This window comes from Aethalodelphis obliquidens, unplaced genomic scaffold, assembly GCF_003676395.1.
Source record: "Aethalodelphis obliquidens isolate GAN/ISIS:26980383/991018 unplaced genomic scaffold, ASM367639v1 scaffold57, whole genome shotgun sequence".
Classification (NCBI taxonomy): Eukaryota; Metazoa; Chordata; class Mammalia; order Artiodactyla; family Delphinidae; genus Aethalodelphis; species Aethalodelphis obliquidens.
In genome coordinates, this window is record NW_020838001.1 from 10,868,000 (window position 1) to 10,889,723 (window position 21,724).

The 21,724-nt window shown below is 48.5% G+C and overlaps 1 protein-coding gene across 4 annotated transcripts in view; it reads right to left on the reverse strand.

Moving 5' to 3' along the window:
- PTPN1 (protein tyrosine phosphatase non-receptor type 1) overlaps positions 1-21,724 on the reverse strand; it is a 67,996-nt gene that overhangs the window by 3,817 nt on the left and 42,455 nt on the right. For 2 of the 4 annotated variants that reach the window (XM_027087013.1, XM_027087012.1), the window contains exons 2-9: positions 21,329-21,409; positions 18,694-18,784; positions 15,700-15,800; positions 12,842-12,940; positions 7,447-7,584; positions 3,424-3,633; positions 2,871-3,032; positions 2,275-2,498 (exon numbers count right to left, since the gene is read on the reverse strand). In XM_027087013.1, coding sequence (XP_026942814.1) covers positions 2,275-2,498; positions 2,871-3,032; positions 3,424-3,633; positions 7,447-7,584; positions 12,842-12,940; positions 15,700-15,800; positions 18,694-18,784; positions 21,329-21,409 — 1,106 coding nt within the window. The remainder of the gene's footprint in view (positions 1-2,274; positions 2,499-2,870; positions 3,033-3,423; positions 3,634-7,446; positions 7,585-12,841; positions 12,941-15,699; positions 15,801-18,693; positions 18,785-21,328; positions 21,410-21,724) is intronic. The other 2 variants (XM_027087014.1, XM_027087015.1) reach the window with 2 other exon arrangements.

The following is a 21,724-nucleotide window of genomic DNA, read 5'->3' on the forward strand; positions in this document are numbered from 1 at the left end:
CGTGTGCAGTCAGTTGACTACCTTGCTGGGGGCAAGCCAGAGCCACCCTGTAGGGCTGTCCCAGGACAGGCCAGCAGAGGCTGTGGGCCTGGGTGCAGCCACACCCTGCCTCTCCCCTCCCCACCTCTCCCAGGCCGTTGCCCTCCCACCCTTGCGTCCATCGAGGCGGCCCTGGCCACAGGAAGTCCTGCCTCCCACAGGCCTCTCCATGGCCCTGCTGCCCCAGCAGCCTCCCGCGTGACTGGCAGGACCATCCGGGGGCACCGCCTCCCCAGGAGACAGGAGGAGGCTGCACGAAGCACCCTTCTCGGCGCCCACCCAGTGAGGCCCCAGCCGCAGGGCTGAGGCCTGTGTGCACGTGGGCTCCCCGCCCTCCCCGGTGCCCAGAGGCGCATAGGTTCTTGGTCCCACTCCATTCTTTTCCTGGAATTCTCTGGCTTTCAGCTTCCCAAATCCACACTTCCCTGCTCACCACCTTCACCCACAGAATGTGAAAGGCACCTTTCTCTCCACTGTCTTCATGAATAAAGAAACAGGACCAATGACACAAATTTGACCCAAGTCACGTGCCAGCTCCCATCCCTCTCATCCTCGGCCCTCGGCGAGCCCTCAAAGGGAGCACGCCAGCCCCCCCTGAGAGTGTCAACAGAGGCCCTGGGAACCGGGGCACAGTCGCACTTGTTCAGCACCTGCTCTGGGAGGCCCCGCTGGACAAGTGTCTCTCGAGCCCCAGAACCAGACCCGGTGTTCCTGTGATGAGGGCCAGTTGCACAAAAGGCCCTGGGGAGTAGGTTCATGGGCCAGGACTGGGACCTGGACACCAGCATTTAGCAAAGTGCCTGGGGAAGATTTTGATGATCAGTTTAGCCAGAGGCCCCGGTGGGGCACACACTGTGACCTGCTTTCTCATGCATGACCGTTCCAGTGTCCGGCCGTAACAATACACCCTGATCCCATTCTTTAATAGCTGCAGAATATCCAACACAGGGAGAAAGCACGACTTATCTAATCCCTGGATACACAATCAGCTCATCTCTAGATTTTCACCATTAGAAATAATGCCACCACGAACACCTCGACCTGTACATCTCTGCACACCTGCTTGAGAACTCCTGCTGGCTGAGTTTCTAGGTGTAGACAAACGTGGGGTCAAAGTGTGCACTAATCTTAAACTGCCCTCCAAAACTGCAGGCACCAAGGGCACTGCCTCCACGGTCTCAGGCTCGGGCTAACCCCCGTTCATCCTTCAAGCTTGTGCACAATGCCACCTCCTGCTGGCAGCCTTCCTTGACCACCCAGGGAAGGTTGGGTGTCTCCTCTCTAAGGCTGACCCCCTCAGCGTGCACCTCCATCACACCCCTGTCCATGGGCCACCACCACAATCTACTGCTCCCTTGCCAGTAAGATGGTCTAGAACACAGACCAGGGGCTCCAGTCTAGTTATCTCGGGGTTTCACATGCATCAGTAGGTGCTCAGTAATCTTTGTCAAACTGTAAGGAAGCAAAACGGCAATCAACTCAATCAAGACCACATGAAAAGGGGGACTTCCCTGGTGGTCCAGTGGTAAAGAATCCGCCTTACAATGCAGGGGATGCGGGTTCGATCCCTGGTGAGGCAGCTAAGATCCGACATGCTGCGGGGCAACTAAGCCCACACGCCACAACTACTGAGCTCGCGCACCTCAACTAGAGCCCGCGTGCCCTGGAGCCTGCGTGCCAGAACTAGAGAGGAGGAAACCCGCACGCCACAACTAGAGAGGAGCCCACACACCTCAACGAGGATCCCACGTGCCACAACTAAGACCCAATGCAGCCAAAAATAAATAAACAATAAACAAATCTTAAAAAAAAAAGACTACATGAAAAGGTTAAGTACCCCAAGACCATTCTGGGGGCTGAAGGTACGTGGTCAAGCCTGGATATCAGTTTCAGGACTGGCCTGAAGTCCAGGGCAGGTTTCTGTCTTTGTCGCTGTCATCACCGGGCTGGAAGACCTGACTCAGTCGCACCAGACCCCTGATTCCAACAAGCACCACCAGGTGGTGCTAGATCCCCGCTAAAGCAGTCACTTCCCTGGGCCAACCTGTGGCTCAGTCAGAGGCTCCTCCAGCTGGGGGAGGAGCAGGGACGGTCCAGGGGCCTGTTCCTCAAGAACACAGAAGCACCGTTTGCCAAGAGGAGGCTGGGTCCACAGGGTTTCAATATCAATATGTATTTCTGGAACAGAAGGCCATTTCCCCTCGCCCCCAGCAAGCCAGGACCCTCTCACATTACCTTTCCAGGCTGCAGGGGGCGGTTAAGAGGGTTCTGGTTTCTTCCTTGACGGGCCCGTCTTCTTTAACCTCCTCAGTCTCGGCTGTCACCCACTGGTGGTTTGAGAAGAACTCCTTGCACTTCCCATTGTGTGGCTCCAGGATTCGTTTGGGAGGCCGGGGAGGTGGGGGGATGTGCTCGGGTGGAGGCTCCAGGTCCTCGTGGGAGAGCTCTTTCCATTGTTCCTTGAAAAAGCAGCAAGAGGAAGTCCCGTGAGATTTCACGTTTGGCTGATCTGTCAGGAAACCTGCTCCCCTTTAAGTGAGCAGAGGTGAGGGGCCCTCTCAGCTTCTCGGGTCTCCAGCCATGTCCTTGGAAGATGAGATCTTATGAAAATAAAGTCTATTCTCCCTATTAATGATCTCTATGTGAGCACTTCAAAGGCAGAAATTGGAACATGGTGAAACCTTCCACAACTTTTTAGCTATTTAAACACGAAGCCCAGCTATTTCCTCTGACCCAGGATACTGTTTCAACGTTTACAATGAACAGCCTCCTTCTTTACAGGCAAAAATTTAAAACCCACACACCTGGATTAAAGCAAAAGCACTGCTGACCTGTACTGAAGAGTCTCCCATGATGAACTTGGCGCCTTCGATCACAGCCAGGTAGGAGAAACGGAGCTGGTCTGCTGTCTGGATCAGTCCCATCCGAAATTTCCGCATTTCTAACAGAACTTTCTTGATATCAACAGAAGAAGGGTCTTTCCTTTTGTCCATCTGAAAGCCAGAGAGGAGACACAGCTCAGTGAGGTCCAAGCCTCAAGTACAACGTGACTGTATATGTCCTGGAGCGTGCCAGTTCCTATTCAGGAAAAGTCATAGCGAGGAAGGCAGAATTCTAGAAAATGTGGCAAAATTGGGACCATTTGAGCACAGGGGCAAAATGAGAGGGAAGGGGATTCTCTGGATCTTCCACATTAAAATTAAGGGCCTCCCTTCAAATGAAGCTATTTAGGGTAAAGCTCCTTTCATGGGAAGGAAGCTATTAAAAAGTGAAGATCAAAGCTAGTTTATTGCAGAGACAGTTAACAGAGAAGCTGTGGCTGGGCCAGACTGGAGGTTAAAATGTGCTCCCTTCTCTTCTCGGGGTATTTAAGGGCCTTCTTACCAGCAAGAGGCAGGTGTCAGCCAGACAGAAGGTCCCCGATCTGCCGATGCCAGCACTGCAGTGCACCACAATGGGGCCGTACTCCATGCTGAGCGACCCCGACTCGCGGACTTTGAAAAGAAAGTTCAGAAACGAGGCTGGCGATTCAGGGACTCCAAAGTCAGGCCACGTGGTATAATGGAAATGTAAGATCTCTCGAGTTTCTTGAGACTGGAAGAGAAATATACTCATGACGATTCTAAGAGAATCACCTGTACAGAAATCATTAATTCCAAGTAAGCATGAAGTGCCTTTCCACCCACCTAACTCCAAGAGTAGCCTTAATTCTCAGATTTTTCTCCCCGGGTCCACAAACCCAGTGAACAAATACCAAGCCCCGAGTGGACCCCAGGTTGCTCCTGCTTCAACTGCCCCTCCTTTAGGATGGAACAGTCTTGCCCACAAGAGCCCTTGTCTCCAATGTTCCTCTCACTTCTGCCGTCTTGATGATTACAACCGATTTCTATCCGCCCCACAAGTCAAAATGATGCTTCGCTGCCACCCACAGCAATCTTGTCATCAAAGGCCTCGGGGTTTCACATGAAAGAGTGGAAATGTAACTGCACGTGTGGGGCACCAGTTCTGGGAAACTCGGGGCTTTCCTTACAGGACTATCTGGATGCCTCAGAGAATTGTCATTTTACAGAAAAAAGTTACCAACTCAGTCTCCAAAGACAGGAGGCTGCCACGTGTGGCTCAATATCCAGCTGAACAGATGGTCCACGATGAGGAGGAGGATGCTGACAAGACCAGCTGCACTGGCCCCACAAGCGGAGCGCTTACCGTGTTCCAGTGTGGGCACGAGAGCTCACTGGGTTCTCACAGCAATCCCTCGAGGCACGTAGTCCCGTTACTCCCATTTTCCAGATTAGAAGACTGAGGCTTGGCAGCTAACCCTCCATTAAGTGGGGGAGCAGGAGTTTAAATCTGCTTGGTTGACTCCAGAGCCCACTGCAGGAACTCTTGAAAGGAGGAGGACCCTGGCCCTTGTCTCCTAGCCCAATCTGCTCGCTGTGGAACAGAAAGAACGGCCTCTGGTGCTGTTTCCAGCTCCGCTCCTTCCTCTGAGCCTCTGAGACTCCACTCCCAGGGTGGACAACTGGTGGCCAGGAGCAATGATCAAAATGTAGTCCTTGCTGAGGAGAGCACCCAAGATTATACTAAGGCAAGAGCCCACAGTAATGGGAGCCAGTCACAGGGGAAGTAAGGCCTGCAGACAGGAACCACCCCAGCTGCGCAGCGCCAAGGGCCAAGCCAGTGCCTAGGTTACCTGGACAGCAGCTGATGGTGAAACACTTTGGGCCAAAGACCCGCTGACTGACAATGCCTCCCTTCGTTTGGCAAATGTCCATAACGTGCCTCCCGTGTGCACGGCACGATGAGGTAATGACCCCACGCCCTGCCCTCCCAATGCTCACAGCTTAGTTACAGCAACCTTCCCTGACCCTAGTGTGATGAAAACGTGTGAAAAGGACCCACAAAAACAGCAAGGACCTAACATCAGCAGAGAACACACACGTGTCGCCCTGCACCAGCTATTACACACACTGGTATCTTTCTGCAGAACTGGAAAAAATCTGCTTATGACATTAGGATAACTTATAGAACCACACCAAACAATTCCATACTTTCCTCCCTAGAAAATGATCTCCTTATATCCTTTAATGGCTTAAAAGAGAAATGTGTCTTCTATTTATTTTGGAACAGAAAAGCACTTAAAAATAGATTTTTAAAAAAATGGAATAAGAAGGGCTTCCCTGGTGGCGCAGTGGTTGAGAGTCCGCCTGACAATGCAGGGGACGCGGGTTTGTGCCCCGGTCCGGGAAGATCCCGCATGCCGCAGAGCAGCTGGGCCCGTAAAGCCAATGGCCGCTGAGCTTGCGCGTCCGGAGCCTGTGCTCTGCAATGGGAGAGGCCGCAACAGTGAGAGGCCCGTGTACCGCAAAAAAAAAGGAATAAGAAAACATGCCAAAAGCAAGTTCCTTCTTTTAATTCTTAAAAAGGTGTGGGTTACCTTCTGTTTACTCCCTCCCTCACGGCTGCCCACCTCTTTCTCAAGGAATTCATTCCAAACGTGTGCTCGGCCAGGTACACGTCTGACAAAAGACTTTTTCAAAACCACGTCTGTTTGGAGCAAACAGATCTCCCCCAAACCTCCAAGCTGCTGCCTCTGCTCTGCCACGCAAACAGCACAAACCTCTTCTGCTCTGTCCAAATTCTGTTTCCCTCAAGAAGCAAAGGAAATTTTCTCAAGAGTTTGCCGGAAGTCACTTGCAATGTCAGGCTTGCAAACGCTCAAAAGCATTAAAAAAGTCTACCACGTAATCCTCCAGGCACATACCAACCCACTGCCAACATTATTGCTGAAAATCCTCCGTATCAAACCCCTCCATAAATCACACCCCGAGAGCCTGCATGCGGGTATGGCCGGGCTTGGGGCTCCAGCGCTAGTGCACAGGGGGCGGCAGGGGGACCTGGACCCACTGCGCAGCTGCATTCCTCCAGAGCCACGGGATTTTAACCTCTTCTCCACTTCCAGTCACCTGCATAAGTTCTCGATCTTACTTCGACTATTAATCCCACTCCAGGCGTCACAGTGACTATAAAGCAGTAAACTGAAAACTAAGATGCAAATAGAATCCAGGGGCAGATTCCTCCTCTTCAGCCCCGGCCCGCAAGCCCCAACACCAGTCCCACCGCCCCAGATAAATCCACGTTCCTTCGACCCCACAGAACCTGTGAACCCTTCCCGGCACGTGCTCTGAGTCTATGCTGCTCTCACACTGCACACGGACCACCTTCTGGAAGGCTTTCAAAAACCCTATCTGACAGGGGGGCAGACATAGACGCAGTGAGAACGGTGCCCTTTGCCTGAAGTCTGACAATTTGATATGCTGGGGCCAGGAATCAACCCCAGGCAGTCTGATTCCAGGAGGCAGTGGCTGACCGTGTTTGAGGGTGTCCCCAGGAGCTGCCGTCAGCTCCCTTCCACTGTTCCCACTATAAGCATGGTTCCCCAGAGTGATGGCTCCGGGCGAATCATTCAGCCTCCCCGAGGGCAGGGTCTTCCGTGATGCCACTTCTAGCACACTGCCCAGACATATTCCAGGACCATCATTTAATGATAGCTGGCAGGTGGTGTTACAAATTCTCCCCACACATGGGCTTCCCTGGTGGTGCAGTGGTTAACAATCCGCCTGCCAAGGCAGGGGACACGGGTTTGAGCCCTGGTCCAGGAAGATCCCACATGCTGTGGAGCAACTAAGCCCGTGTGCCACAACTACTGAGCCCACGTGCCACAACTACTGAGCCTGTGCTCTGGAGCCCACGAGCCACAACTACTGAAGCCCGCGCACCTAGTGCCCATGCTCTGCAACAAAGAGCAGCCTCCGCTCGCCGCACCTAGAGAAAGCCCGCGCACAGCAATGAAGACCCAACGCAGCCAAAAATAAAATAAATGAGATAAATAAATTTATTAAAATTAATTAATTAATTAATTCTCCCCACACAAACAAGCCCAAGACTTCATCTAGAAAACTTTCACTGACTATGAACTGGGAGTCAGCCCTGGAGGGCCCTTCTTCCCTCACTTCAGACTAAAGAGACTGTGGACCACAAGAGAGGCCCACGTGCTCTGCTGGTATTTAACTCACAGGCCATCACTTTAGTCCCTCTGCAGTTGCAAAGGCAGGAGCAGGAACAGGTAAGGTTTAGGTCAGAACTCCCTTTTCCCTAAGAACTGGTGTTAACTAGTGTTGGGAGAGAGCTCTGTGGGGAAGGAGGCAGGTGAGACCCGCCCCCAGGCACCTCTCATCACCCGGTAAGTAAGCAGGTAAGCTCTACTCACCATAGTGCTAAAATTACTTCTTGCTCAGAGCACAGAAAACCACTGGCATAAACAACTGGTGTTCAGTAGTATCACCCAAGTGAAAAGACATCTCAACCAGTAACTGTCTGAAGTACTTAAGCGCATGCCATACTCACTGTGAGGTTTTCCAATTCTAGTTGTCGTACTGTGTAATATGACTTAATATCTTCAGAGATCAATGTCAATTTCAAATTTGTGTCTTCAAAGATCATTTCTTCTTCTTCTTTTTGTGGCCAGTACTGTGCACATTTTAACTAGGGGAGAAAATAACATTGAATTATTGTGAGCAACTGACAGTCTTCCTATGGAGGTTTGAAGTACCGTCCACGAGCTTTATGATAACCCAAAGACCCAGGGTTTTCTGACCTTGGAGGTCGCCATCAATGTAACCTGCCTGCCTCCAGAGGAGATGGGGACGGGGTCTGTGAAGATCTAGACCAGGACTAGTCAGGCAGACAGGACTTGCACTTCCAAACCCAGCTGCCCCGGTTTTCCACACAGCGAAGTGTTCCAGGGGTCTGATCCTCTCCCTATCACCCATGAAGGAAGCCAGATGGCACACAAGGTTTAGTCTCTCATGAACTACTTTATGTAGCCATTTCAAAGGTTATCAAGACCCTGATGGGTGCTCTCAGCATAGCGCAGACTCCCTACCCTGGGGACGATAACCAAGGCTAGAAGAGACCACATGAAACACCGTAAAAAGCTTGAAGGGCTGTAATCAAATGCAAACCAGAATCGAGAAGGTTTGCAGAGGGGTCCTCCAAGGCTGGGGATCACCCACTGCCCCACCCCACCCTTTCATTCTGGTTCGGTTCAGTTCAGAAAAATCCCTTGTTGTAGTTTAAAAATTTTAGAAACTACTTGATGCTCTTGATTTAAACGTAGCTCATTAACATTTTCCTTAAAGCAAGCAAACTCCCGAAGATTTGGTTTCATTTAGAGTTCAAGAAAGAAAATCTGAGTCAAATTTAGTGGCATGCTTTGCTTGAGCCAAGTGTCTACGCCAGACATTTCTGGTTGCTGATGACTGTTCTGGATAAGAAGAGCAGGTAGATGGGGGCTAAGCTGCCAGGTCCATAAGCCAGAGGAATCGACATATGTCCCCAGACAGAGGGACCCTCAAAGATGGTATGACTTTCAGCAAATGAAATATCAGTGTGTGTAAACAGCTCTTTGGGAAATGGTACAAGTTCAAGACCCTTATAATTCAACATGCATTGACTCAGAGGAGCCAGGAGGCTCTTGAAGACGCTGAAGACAGAACAACAAAAGCCCATCGGTCCTGCTTTAATGAAAACCAAAGCAACAGAAAAAAGGGAGGGAAACAAATTAAGAAACACCACACTGAGATGCCAACACAGCATCAAACTTTATGGTTTCTGAACAGAAGGCCAATAAGAGCCTGGACACTGGCCTGTTTTAAAGTTTTGGCCAGTTTCACCCTCCCTGCACCAATGGTGAGCGCCAAAGATGAACCCCTGGAACAGAGCCCATCTGTCAGCACCAAAGAGATCCTGCCACTCAGGACACAGAAGCATCAATGGCATGGCACGATCCCATGCTTAGCCAAAGTGGGTGAGGCAGATGACAGCAAGACTTCAGGAGACGCTTAAAGGATGCATTCATTCCCACACTTCAAATCATTAGACCTGTGTAATGCCTTGAGACTTCGGAAACAGACTGCCCTGGTAGGTCCAAAACCACGTGTGCTGGAGTGGGCACCCAATTCAGTGAGCAGACCAAGAGTAAAGCAAAGAAGCAGAAATGCAGAATGGCGAGCTGCTACCAAAGAAGAGGCCAATGTTTTCATGCCTCATGGGCAGGAAAGGCAAGTCTTTTCAACCTCACGTCCACACAGCAAGCAATCACTTTCAAAAGCAAATATAAAGCCTTACAAATCTCTGTAATCTGGGTAAAGAGCAAGACTTTGGAACTCTACAGCTGAGGAATTCTGGCACACACTAAGTGTCAATACTTATTTAAAAAACAGGAGTTCTTAAAAGAACTCTTAGGCATCTATAGCAACATGCCACGGTCTGCTGTCATTTCCTGTAGAAATTTTTATTGTAAACATATGCAACAAAACAAAACAAAATAAGCACAATATCAACTACTTCCTGTTATCCTGTTTAGTTGATACATAGTGACCGGAAAAGGCGATTTATTTTATTAGAAAGCAGTCCTTCTTCAGGGTTAAAATTGAGGCATGTTTTGGGTTGGCACCAAACAGCCACATGGCAGTGCCAAAGTACTGGCATCTGTCATACCTGCTGTTACCACCATGAAGGCGGGTGTGAGAGAGTCCTTGCTTGGGTCCATCTAAGACAAAGAGCTACGCCATCTTGAGAAAAATCCATGAAAGTCATCTGGGGTGACCCTGTGATGGGTGATTTGGCTGAAAGAAGAATGAACACAGAGAACTAAAAGCAGAGTACGAGAGAGATGCACAAAGCCTAAAGCACCTATGATACAAAACCTAGTGTCTCGGGCCTGAAAGCACTTGAAATCAAACAGCATCTTTAGTAGGGATTTCAGGGGAGAGATATGGGCGATGTTTCTGGTTGAACATGGCTTTGCTACTTCCCCCTAGACAACAAGCCCGGCCCCTACACACATGCACTCTATCCCATCATGTCTAAACTCAGTTTTTAAACTGAATGAATGAGAACTTTGGCCATTTGGATGACCTTAGTCTAACACACATGATCATTTTCTGCACAACGGTTTTCCAGGAAGCACAGGGTCCCAAAAGGGTAACGGGCAGGTCTGCCAAAAATACAGGGAGAACATCTACCACTGTTTGGTGAAAGAAGGAAACCAGAAAACAAATATGCATTACATGGAAACGCTCTGCAAGCTGGTTTTCACCACGGGCTGTGTGGAGAAGTTATAATTAGATTAGTTGAGCAAACAAGACAATGCAATTTCTTATAATTTTCCCCAGTCAGCCCTTATGGGGTGATAACGTTGAGGCCGAATTAAAAATGTTTATCCCAAGGAAACTTTAAGAACCATAAACCATACGTTGCTTTCCATGCCAATCTGCAGGCCCAAAAGACCCACAGTAAAAAGAAGAGCTGCAAAGGAAAACAGGGATTACTGTCACATCATCACAGTAAACTACAATAAAAACCAACTAGTTTTTTTTTGTTGTTGTTTTTTTAATGGCCAACATAGCAGTCCAAGGGGAAAGGTTGTCACAGTGGATCTGTGGTCCATTTACGTTCGGCCTTGGGTGGGCGACGACCAAGAGCAGGGCCTGGTGACAAACATGTGACTGCAGTACAGGGCCACCACTCCTGTGTCCTGTGGCAACAGTAGCTAAAGCAAACCGCGTGCAAATAGCAGAGAGGTTTCATCTGAACCTTTAGTAACAAATAAAAGGCAAATGCTACCATATCTGATGATTTTAAAATAAATAAGTCATGATTTAATATTCTCAACCCTCCATACGACTACAGAGTGTTTCTCAACTGAGGGCAATTCTGCCTCCCAGGGGACACTGGACAATGTCTGGGGACATTTCTGATGGCTTCAACCTGGGGTGGGGGTGATACTGGCATCCAGTGGGCAGAGACCAGGGATCCTGCTAAACACCCTCCAACGCACAGGCCGGCCCCCCAAGACAGAGAGCGATCCGGCCCAAACGTCAGCAGCGATGAGGCTGGAAGACCCCGAAGGGTCATCTGTGCTCAGCACCTGCACCAGCCACCGTGTTTCACTTCTCCTTGAGGAGTGCGTGTATTGCGGGAACCTCGTGTTTTGTTTCTTTACTCAAAACTGCTGACAAGAGTGGTGATGGGTGAGGGTTTGCTTCACATTTGCAACTTCACATTTTATTAATCAAGCCACTGCAGAGAAAATCAAAAACCACTCTCACTGTAAACATTTTTTTCTAAGACAAGAAGCATCACTGCATCAACTGAACACTCAGGTAAGCTCTTTACACCTGTGAGTGCGGAGCGAATAAATACTCTCTTTCAAGAAAAGGAGGCAGAGGCAAAAGTATGATTTTAAACATGTGCCGTCGTACGAAGGCCATTTGTTGTAACCAAGACCGTTCCTTTCCAGGTGCGGGAGGGAAGAGGCTTTGTGGCGAGTGCTTTACTGCTTTAGGTTTTCACCGCTCACGTTTCCTTTGATGTGTTACTTCTTTGCACTTGTATTTTTTCCCTTTAGGGCCACGACTGTGCTTTCTTCAGAGGGGTGGCGTCTCCGGAGCCTTCATGTTCTCCTGGCAAGCCACGGCCGCATCCTGACACAGCCAGGACAGCTGCGACAGCAGTGCCCCCGCTGAGCCCCAGAGAGCACAGTGCCAGCACCTGGCCGGGCCTGGGCCACACGCTCCTCCCGGTCTCCGTGCTCCTCAGCCCACCTCCTCCCGGGGCCTCCACCTCTGAGGCTGCGGAGCCCCGGCAGTGCTGGTGCTGGCTGCGAGTATCTGCTGCTGGCCGTGTCTGGTGCTGGCCGTGAATGTCGTGGGAAGCAGGCGGGAGCCAGGGGGGCGGGGATACGGCATCTATTCCCTACTTCAAAGATGCGTGGGGAGGGAGAGCACAGCCACCGCGGCCCCAAGGGAAGCAACGTGGGATGCCGGGAAGTGGGGCAAGTGTGATTCTGATCATTAGCCCAGAGAACTGGCAAGAAACTTAAAAAAAAGAACAATTTAATAAAATAAATAAACGTTTGTCCTGGCTGGAGTCTGGAGACGGAAGGCGGGGCTGGGGGTCCAGGTTAACTAGGGCCCAACCATACCCGGTCCAGTAGCCACATTATGCATATCTGGGAGGCAGGGGGAGCCCCAGAAGAGTTTCAGCTGTGAAGAGGTGTGGTGAGACTTGCTTTAGAAAGACCATTCGGGATACAGGACGCAGGAGAGACTGAGGAGAGCCGTTGAGGGGCAGGAGGTGGCCTGAACAAATGCACACCTCGAGTCCACGTTGCAAAGAACTTGGAAGAAAGGAACACACACCCTGAAGTGAAGCACAAGCAGACAACGTCCACACTAAAGAGGTGTGGCCAGGAGCCAAGCGTCTGGGGATTTTATGGAGGCGAACCCAGGGTCCAGCTGCTCCCACAGCTCAGGTGCGGAGAGGCATGCTTTTACCAGCCAGAAAAAGCAAATATGATGAAGATACAGTAGGAACTTGCTTTTCAAAATAAAACTCCGCTTACACAGCTCCACAAGGCAAGCACAGCAGCACACGAAGCAGGAGAGAGACTGAGAGGTGAGAGGAAAGCAGGACACACGCATCACACACTGGAGAGACTGACTAATGGGGGCAGGGTGGAGAATAGGTCAAGGGCAGTTTGACTTGTTTCCCTCTTTTAAATTCACCTATGTATCTGACTTGTTTACAATAAACATGTATTTGTATACTGCTTCTTTATGTTTTTCTAATAGAAATAGAAAAGCAACTCAAGGAAATAAACACGGACAGATGTCGACTTTGTGGACTGGCGTCCACACGGGCAGCGATGCAAACAGTGGATCAATCTATGACTTACCGAGCCTTTCTCCATCACTCTGTTGAGCATGACAACGCCCCTGCTTTTCTGCTCCCACACCATCTCCCAAAAGTGACCGCAGGTATTGGGCAAAGGGCCCTGCAAACACACAATGCACAGTGTATGCATTTTACACACAAACACGTTCCAGTGCAAGCTCACTGCTGGCGGTGAGTGGATGACAGGGCCCTCAGGCAGCGTGGTGGCCATGGCTGGGACAGGGACCCGCCTCTCCCTGCCTAGTGGTAACCACAATTTTATTTCCTACCACGCGGTGAAAGGTCATTTCTGCACCTCAGGGCTGGTTCAGAGCTGAGCGATGGAGGAGAGAAAACACAGACTCTGCTTTCTGGTGTGGGCTGGCCAGCTGAGGGGCTCCACTGAGAACCATGCCTTAGGGCGGGTGGTATAGCGAATAAAACTGGCTGCAGGGGAGAGGCAGTGTGGGGAAGGGGTCACAGGGACGCTTCCGACGGCTTGGTCCCAGCTCCAATCACTTACTATCTGTGTGACCTCGGACAAGTCACCCCACCTCTCCTTGCCTCAATTTCTCCACCTATTCACAGGGTTGTGAAGATTAACTATGTTCATATATCAATACTTATTAGGCCTTACCACAGTACCTGGAATACAGTAAACACCCAATAAAATGCACCGATTATTATTACTATTAATAATGGTTAACCTGACCACAGACAGCCTTCATCCTTGGACCAAGGAACATGAGATGTGGACACACAAATGGTCAGGCGAGTGGCCCAAGGGGTATGGTGTCACCGAGGCATGGGGGGTAGGGGTGCCTGCTGAGCAGCGGGGCCTGTCTCACTCCAGCCCCCCTGGCAATGGGCACAGATGTTTACTGGATATAGGGTATGAATGCCTCGAGTTTGCCTCAATTTTTAGTGCTGCCTGGAAGGGACATCACCTATCACCTGCACGACAGAGCATGTCACCTCCTCTGGCCAGCACCACTTCTTCTAAAATGGTTTCCATTCACTTTCATCCAAAATCTCCTCAGTCTTTACATCTTTTCCCTTTAAGTCTCACCGCGCTTCCCTTGACCACGGAGCCCTCAGTGCCCTCTCGCTTCCTTCCCTGAACTTATCTGGGATTTGCTGCCTAAACCTGACAAATCCTGGCTCCTTAGGGTCTCAGACAATAGCGGATTCCATGGTAACCCCTTCCAGCCAACTGACAGAAAAACGGCTCCAGGAAGGCAGGAATCAGGGGGCCCATGGCTGGGCACGAGGACCCTATTGCCAGGTCCCCATAGCGGTGGCTCTTGTTACTCCCCTGCCCCCATACTTCACCCCAGTTTAGAATGGGTCTGAGGGATTAAAAATCCTGTAAGATCTGAAAGGATACACGCCAAACTCAGCCAACACTTGAAGATGGACACGAAGGCCAGCACCTGTGACATTATTCTCTATGCTTTAAAAAATATTTCAGTCATATTGTCTAGGGATGTAACTCTGGGGTCAGGCTGCTTCAATCCCGTATGTAAAGCTCAGGGCAGAGGGAGACCATGTAAGCAGTTGGATATAACCATGGTACAACCTGACAAACAGACAGACCTTCAGATGTGCCAAGGAAGCGCTAGGGCATGGGGGTGGGGAGGACAGCGGTGTAGAAGTTTCCATGGTGATTTCCTAACACTCCATGTGACTTTACAGACCCTATCTTTGCTTTGGGCTTCCTGACCCCACACCAAAGCTGAATGGCTGAAACTAGGAAGTAAGAAACTTGACTACTTCTAAAAAGAGAAGTTCCCAAGAAGCCACTTTTGCCTCAACCTCTTCCCACCAGCCTGCCACCACCAAGGTCTCGCTCCTTCTCATCCCCACCCCAGAGGTGCTGGGAGGACCATGCGCTGAGGGCCCAGGGACTGACGTTCCATACACTGACTGGGGGGCACGAGGGCCAACTGTGGTCACGTGCGGAAAGGAACTGGGACAGGACAAAAGGGACAGTAAAGAAGGGCCACCAGGGATACGCCCTGCCCCAAAGCAGAATTTTTTCACTGCACTTTCTGGTTTCACTGTCATTTTAGTCTCCGAATATTAACCACAGCTATGACGTTCACAATCACCCTATAACGCAAACCCAATATACTACTGATAAAAACTGATACGCAATGAAAAAACAAAAATTAGGATTAAAAAAAGAGAGAGAAACTTAGACTGTTTAGACCAATTTACAGGTAACAGATTACGACGTGAGAAAATTACTTAAAAAGAAACTCCTTTATCCCCTTTCCCAGATACCCATGGTCTTTGGGTCATACACCAGTACGTGTTTCACAAAAGGTTATTAAACCACTTTTATGATTTTTTTCCCCATAAAGATGCCAAAAACCAGTGGGAGTTTCAAGTGGTTGTGCATGTTTGTTCACATCACCTACCCCCTCCATACACCCCACCCCCCGCAAGAATGAGGACCATGCAGAGGAATTCTGAATGGCCATCTGGATAGATTCCTCGCCTATTGCTAACCCTCTCAGATTTCCACGAGCAGCACTGGACACTCTGAGGCGAATACTTATGGACTCAACACAGGTACTGCTCTTCTCTAGCTGCTGCCTCTGTCGACAGACCACAGGCCACTCTGGCATTTTACTGCTGTTTTCTATAAACCCAGCAATGCCATACTTCCCAGAAAAGATTCATGTCACGACCAGACTGAATCTCGGAAGGAAGACTTTTTCCTTCCTTGTTGCTTTTTTGGGTTGTTTAAAACCTGATCTTCTAAACAGATGTGGCAGATTTTATTTGAGGTGTAGACAACAGCACTCTGAAACTCTTACGCTGACATCAAGTAAGGCAAAAACCATTAGAGTCAAATTCGAACAATCCGTTTACCTGCGTGAGAATGTAACTCCTTTGGGCTTCTTCCATTTTTATCAAACTAGCATTGATATAGTCGTTATCTTCTTGATGAAGCTTAATCCGACTATGGTCAACTGAAAGGCAAACCAGAACTCAGAGGTTAATCCTGGAGGACCCAAATGTCCACACAGGCAGTGCGCCCCATGGGGAAAAAGCAAGAAGGTGAGTTGGTGGCACTCAGGGCGTTCACATTGGCTGAGGCCAAGCTGTTTTAGTTGAGATTAGTTATCAATATGGGAACGACTAGTATTTTCAGAAAGGTTTTTGGAAGTGTTTGAAACTTAACATGAAACAGCAACAGAGGCAAACTATACTAAAACACAGAATATGTCCTGTTTGGGAAATCTGTTTTTAGGCTATATCGTCTTATGATATTTGTTACTGTCCCCACAACTTGGAAGACCGGGGAAAGGGGATGTCAAGGGATCTGTTCTCTGATGCCTAATATATACTTTTAAAGGGTAAAAAATACAGTGGCTTCAATCTTTAAAAGGGAAAAAAAAATCCACCAAAAATTCCACCCAGTCCCCAGAGCTCTAGTTGGTACAATGAGCTAAGTACGTAAGACTTACGATCACACCTCAACCTCACCTATGCCTAATGGTTCAAAGATTAAGTGGCTTAAGTATACAACAGTGTGAAAAGTCATACCTTGAATTCCTTGATACGAGGTTTTTTTTTTCAAAGTTCAAGTATAACATAAATCTCATGATCAAAGACACTTAAAAGACAGTTTAACTGGAAAAAATAAACTCTGAATCCAAAACACTGAAAGTCTATTAAATGTAACTTTCAGAAGAGTTTTTAAAAGTAAGCTTGTGTTTGGAAGGTCTGCCCCAGGTTACTGAAAAAGCACAGCCCCCTTTTTTTCCCCTTTACCATAACTTTGTCACAAAAGCCATGTTTCCCTGAGGGTAAGCCACCTTCCTTATCCTGCTAGTGCAGCTAACAAGAGCAGGTGGGTATTTTTATTTCTGGTACAACACAATGGACAGTAAACTCAGGTGACCACCCATAAATAGTTCTCCCCCTGCCCAGTGGGAAAGGAAAAGTTAATGGGGATAAGTGGTTTGGGGCTTCCTATTCAAAAGGATTCCAAAGAGATGTTTTAGGAAATTAGCCACTGTTTCGAATAATGTTTCTCATCATAGAGGGTTAATACAAACTGAAATACTTGGGTAATATTTAAGTGGGTCATGGAGATAAGAAATCTCAAAAAAAAATTATGACCGGCACTGGTGGTTATGTGAGTGGATTCAAACAGCACTGGGTGGTGACCTTGGGCAAACAACCTACTCACTGAGTGCTGGGTTTTTCACCTGCCAAATGGAAGATAATACCCAGTCCCCAGAGCTTCCACCTTGAAATATTCTCCCCATTTCCTCCATAACCTTAAAAGAAAATCACCTTTTCTACTGAAGAGTAGAGGTAGGGGAGAAAAAGCAAAATATAAGGAGTAAGATTGGGTGAGGGTGAAAAGGTTTGGGAATTGCGTCTCTGGAAGAATATTTTAAATGCTGTTTTTTTCTCTGTAAAACTGGTTCATAAAACCATTTAGATGAGCCTTGATCAAAAATGTAGAAAAGGAATATTAAAGACAACATTACTGCCTAATTCAGAGCAAGTACAGCAAAGGCTAGAGACCATGGGCATGGCCACACCATGTGAAAGGTGCGGACAGTGATGGTTCTTTCCAGTTCAGGGCGGCTGGCCAGGGCCTCACAGCAGCATCACCTGAGGAGAGGCTGTTAGTATTATTTTTAAATAAAGCCTACGAGGTGCCATAGCCTAGACGTGCTCAATCAAGAGTATTGGGCATTGGGGCAAAATCATGTGTCACTTGACCTAGACCCGCGCTTCAGATGTTCCTGGCGAGCACCTTCAGTTAGTGACCATCTCAACCGCAGCCAACATTCACGAGTGAGACACTGGGCTAAGCGGCTGACGTGACTTTATTCATCTTCGCACAATCCTGAGATCCGCGTTGACTCCTGTTTGACTGACGATCAGAGGAGGGGGCAGCCGGCCCAAGGCCACAAAGCTCTGAGGGGCAGGGACCGTGGCAGCCGTTGGAGGCAGACTGCTCCGTGCCAACTGGGGTCCGACTTCGCGCCCCTCCCGGGAACCTGGGCGCTGCACAGTTCAGGGCGGGAGGGCAGTGAGCTTTGACAGGCCGGCGGGAAGTGCCTGGCTGGGGACTGACCAGCTGCATCTTCAATGTCCCTGGCAGAGAGCAGTGCCGGGGGAGCTGCTGGCAGCCACAGCCCTCACTGATTGGCAACGGCCACATGGAGGTGAGCCAGAAGGTTCTCTGTGGCCTAGAGGAGGTGGCAAAGTTCACGTCCTTCACTCCCCTCCAGGTTTTGTTACTTTATACAAATTCTAACATATTTGGTTATTTACTTTCGAGATATCAGCGGACTGAGAGCCAATTACTCAGAAGGCAGAGGAGGATGCCAACGGGCACACTGAGAGCTAATGGCAGGAAAGAGCTTGAAAATTGATGATGGCAGCAGGGGGTGGGGTCAACAAGCAGAGCTGACTGCAGCTTTAGTTGAGGGGGTGAACCGCTCCCACCCTTTAATGCCTGCGCAGGGCATCGTTAGCAGTTCAATACAATGCTCGGGGTCTAATAAGACTTTTGCTGAGTCACCCAGAAGTGGTTATATTATGCCTGCTATACCCTGCTTCAGCTCGTAGGAAAATGATTCATCATTAAAATAGTCAAAGTGGAAAAAAAGTGCTTTGAACTTAGCTGAATTTTCCAGGAACTGAAACCTTACCCCTTCTACAAGGGTGGAAAAATGAACCATTACTATAAGTCTCTAATGCCTTTATTATAGGAAACAATCAAGTCATAAACCTTTACTGCTATCAATTTATTACCAAACCCCGGGGCTAAAGGAGTCCTGACTGAGAGGTCCTGCAGCTGAATGGAAGCAGAGTAACGGCGATGTGAATACTTACAGGGACTGACATCTCTGTACCTGTTTCGGTTTTTGTTCTTAGGAAGCTTGGCCACTCTACATGGGAAGTCACTGGCTTCGTGTCGGATATCCTACAAAAAAAGGATAAAGAGTTCTCCCTTGAAATCTCTGGCATCAGGAATTCATCTAGATAGTTAACTGAGCGTGGGCCCTGTGCCGGGCACTGAGGAAGACCCAGCACAGAAACGGACATCAAAGGGAGCCACGCAGTGTGGGAAATGCAAGGTGCTAATTCAGAGGCATGCCCAAGGTCATGGGAGGAAAAGAGAAGGACAACTGGGGTGGGGGGAAGTGGCATGGGGCTGGGAGCTGGAAAGACGTGGAAGAGGGCAGGAAGATGGGGGGGGTGGGCACGTTTCACTCAGGAACCCCCAGCACGGCAAAGGCACGGGGGCTGGAGTTCACGTCTTATGCAGGAACAGTGAGTGGGCCGGTGGGAGGAACAACAGGCCTGGGGCACACAGGTGGGTACAGGCCAGATCTTGGAGAGCCTTCCAAGTCAGGCCTGGGAGTTCCATCTGTAACCTTTTGTAAAGCTACAGTTATCAAGAGCAGATAAAATGCCCTTTTACGCCAACAAACTATCCAAATGCTTTCCTAGGAGATGGTAAACAAATCCCATTATACCAAACTGTCAGAAAGAGCAAGTGCCTGGACTAACAGAAGATGCACATTATGCGTCCTGCTACATGGATCACACACATCTAATTTTGCTCCCCTAAATCAACACCCCTATAATCCTATTTAAAAGGCTTTTCCTTTCAGTCTGTATTTTACTATACATTATTAAAAGAAAAGCTCATCCAACAATGTGAATATACTTAATGCCACTAAAATGTACACCTAAAAATGGTTACAATGGCAAATTGTATGTTATGCATAGTCTATTACAACTTAAAAAAAAAAAAAAAAAGACGAACCCACAGTGAGAGAACAGGAGAGCAGATAATAGCAACACAATTTTGGAAGCTGGAAATCAGACTGATTAGTCGTTGGCAGGCCTGAGAAAGCTCAATTACAAGCCAGCAGTGGGGAAAGCAGAGAACCATCATGATTTCCACCACAGAACCTTCCAAAGGCGCAGAAAGTGTGCTTCTCTGGAAGGAGGGGTGGGATTCAATGCAGGGGAGCGGGGCAGAGCTGCCTGAGGGGAGCAGCATCTCCACTCCCACCGCCCCCTTCCGTGCTGCTGGGTGACTGCTGCCTCACAACTCTGCAGAAATCTGGAGATTTATTTTCTGGAAGATGTAAATCAGGGGGCAGAGTGCTCTCTAGATGATCTGAGCAGACAAGAGGAAAGACCAAGAGATGCCATTACAGGGGTACGGAAATAACAGCCTACCTGCACCTAGAGGCCCAGTGGCCAGATCTGTGCTGATAAGCCCCTTACACCTGCTCAGAGCTCGCTGCAGACCCTGTAAGCCCCTATTCTTCATCATGTACACACCACTGATTACAAGATGTCAGAGGAGAGAAAGCCTCTGATACAAAAGAGATTTAAAAGAAAAACAAAACAGGCAAAAAAGCCCCTTAGAGGAAATAAACTGCAGAGAAATGAAAGCTTAAAATATATACATTATTAATATACTCAGATAAAATACTGTATCCATGGATTAAGAACAGGATGTTGTATACAATAAAAATGTCTCTTGCAACTTAAAAACAAGATGGCAGAAATGATAAGCTTAACTGAGGAGTGATAAGATAAAGGTAGAAGAAATCCTACCTTTCCAGAAGGCAAAGCCTAAATAAATAAATAACAATAATGGAAAATTAAGCAAAACAAAATATAAGAAAAGAATACATTAAAAAATAGTTCAAGGAAATCTCCCAGACACATCAAGTGCTCATCAAAATGATAAAAACAGATCCATACTGAGACACACTAATTTGCAATTCCAGAATCCTGCAGACAAAAAGAACATACTGTAAGTTCCCAGGGAGAAAAAATAGTTCACTTTCAAAAGATAAGGTAATCAGATTCTGCAAGAACACTGAAAGGTGAAGGGCAATGGCGCAATGCCTTCAAAATTCTGAAGAAAAATGATGTCCAACTTAGAGTTCTATACACAGCCCAATAATCAACAAGAGAGAAGGGACAAGAAAAACATTTCAGATATGCAAGGTCTCAAAAACTTTACCACCTCTGCCCCCTTGCTGCAGCAATCCACTGGAGCATGTCTTCCACCTGAGTGAGGAAATAAACCAAGAAAGAGAAAGATGTAAGATATACAGGACAGGGGTCGGGGGGAAGGATCCAACACAAGAGCAAAGGCACAGGAAATTTCCACAAAAGCTGTGACGGGGGAGGCCCCAGGATGACAACCATATACCAGCACTAGGAGGCAAGCAGCCAGATTGGCCCAGAATGACCCAAGAGACAGACGAGTCAACAACATGCCTTTGTCCCCTGTACCAACCGTGACCGAACGAGACCACCAAAGGGAAATGAGAAGACCTGAAGTCCAGAAAACAGGGAATCCAACTGAGAAGAAAAGCAAAGAAGTCTCAAAATGGTAGCTGTGTGGCAGCCTACAGACCCAGCGACCCAGACCAAAGAACAGAGGTCCCCAGTAGGGACGCCTCCAAGACCAAATCTGAAGCTGAGAAATCACCTGAAACTGCTCTGTCCGAAACAGCAGCCCAGCAGCCACGAGCCACACGTGGCTATTGAGAGCACTTGAGATGCAGCCAGCCTGAAAAGAGATGTTGCGCAAGTGTAAAAATACACATTGGATTTTGATGACTTAGTGCTAAAAGAAGAAAGTAAGGTATTTCAGATATTTGAAATACTGACTATTGGTTGAAATAACGTTTTGAACATATTGGATTATGCAAACTGTACTACTACTTTCATCTGCTTCCTTTTATCTTTCTTACTGTGGCTACTAGAAAAAGCAGAATTACACATATGGGTTGCGCTGTATCTCTATTGCATAGCACTGACTGAGCTTGTGGAAAATTGTTCTGAGAGGCTATCAGAAGCTATGGGAAGAATTAGCAACAGGTAG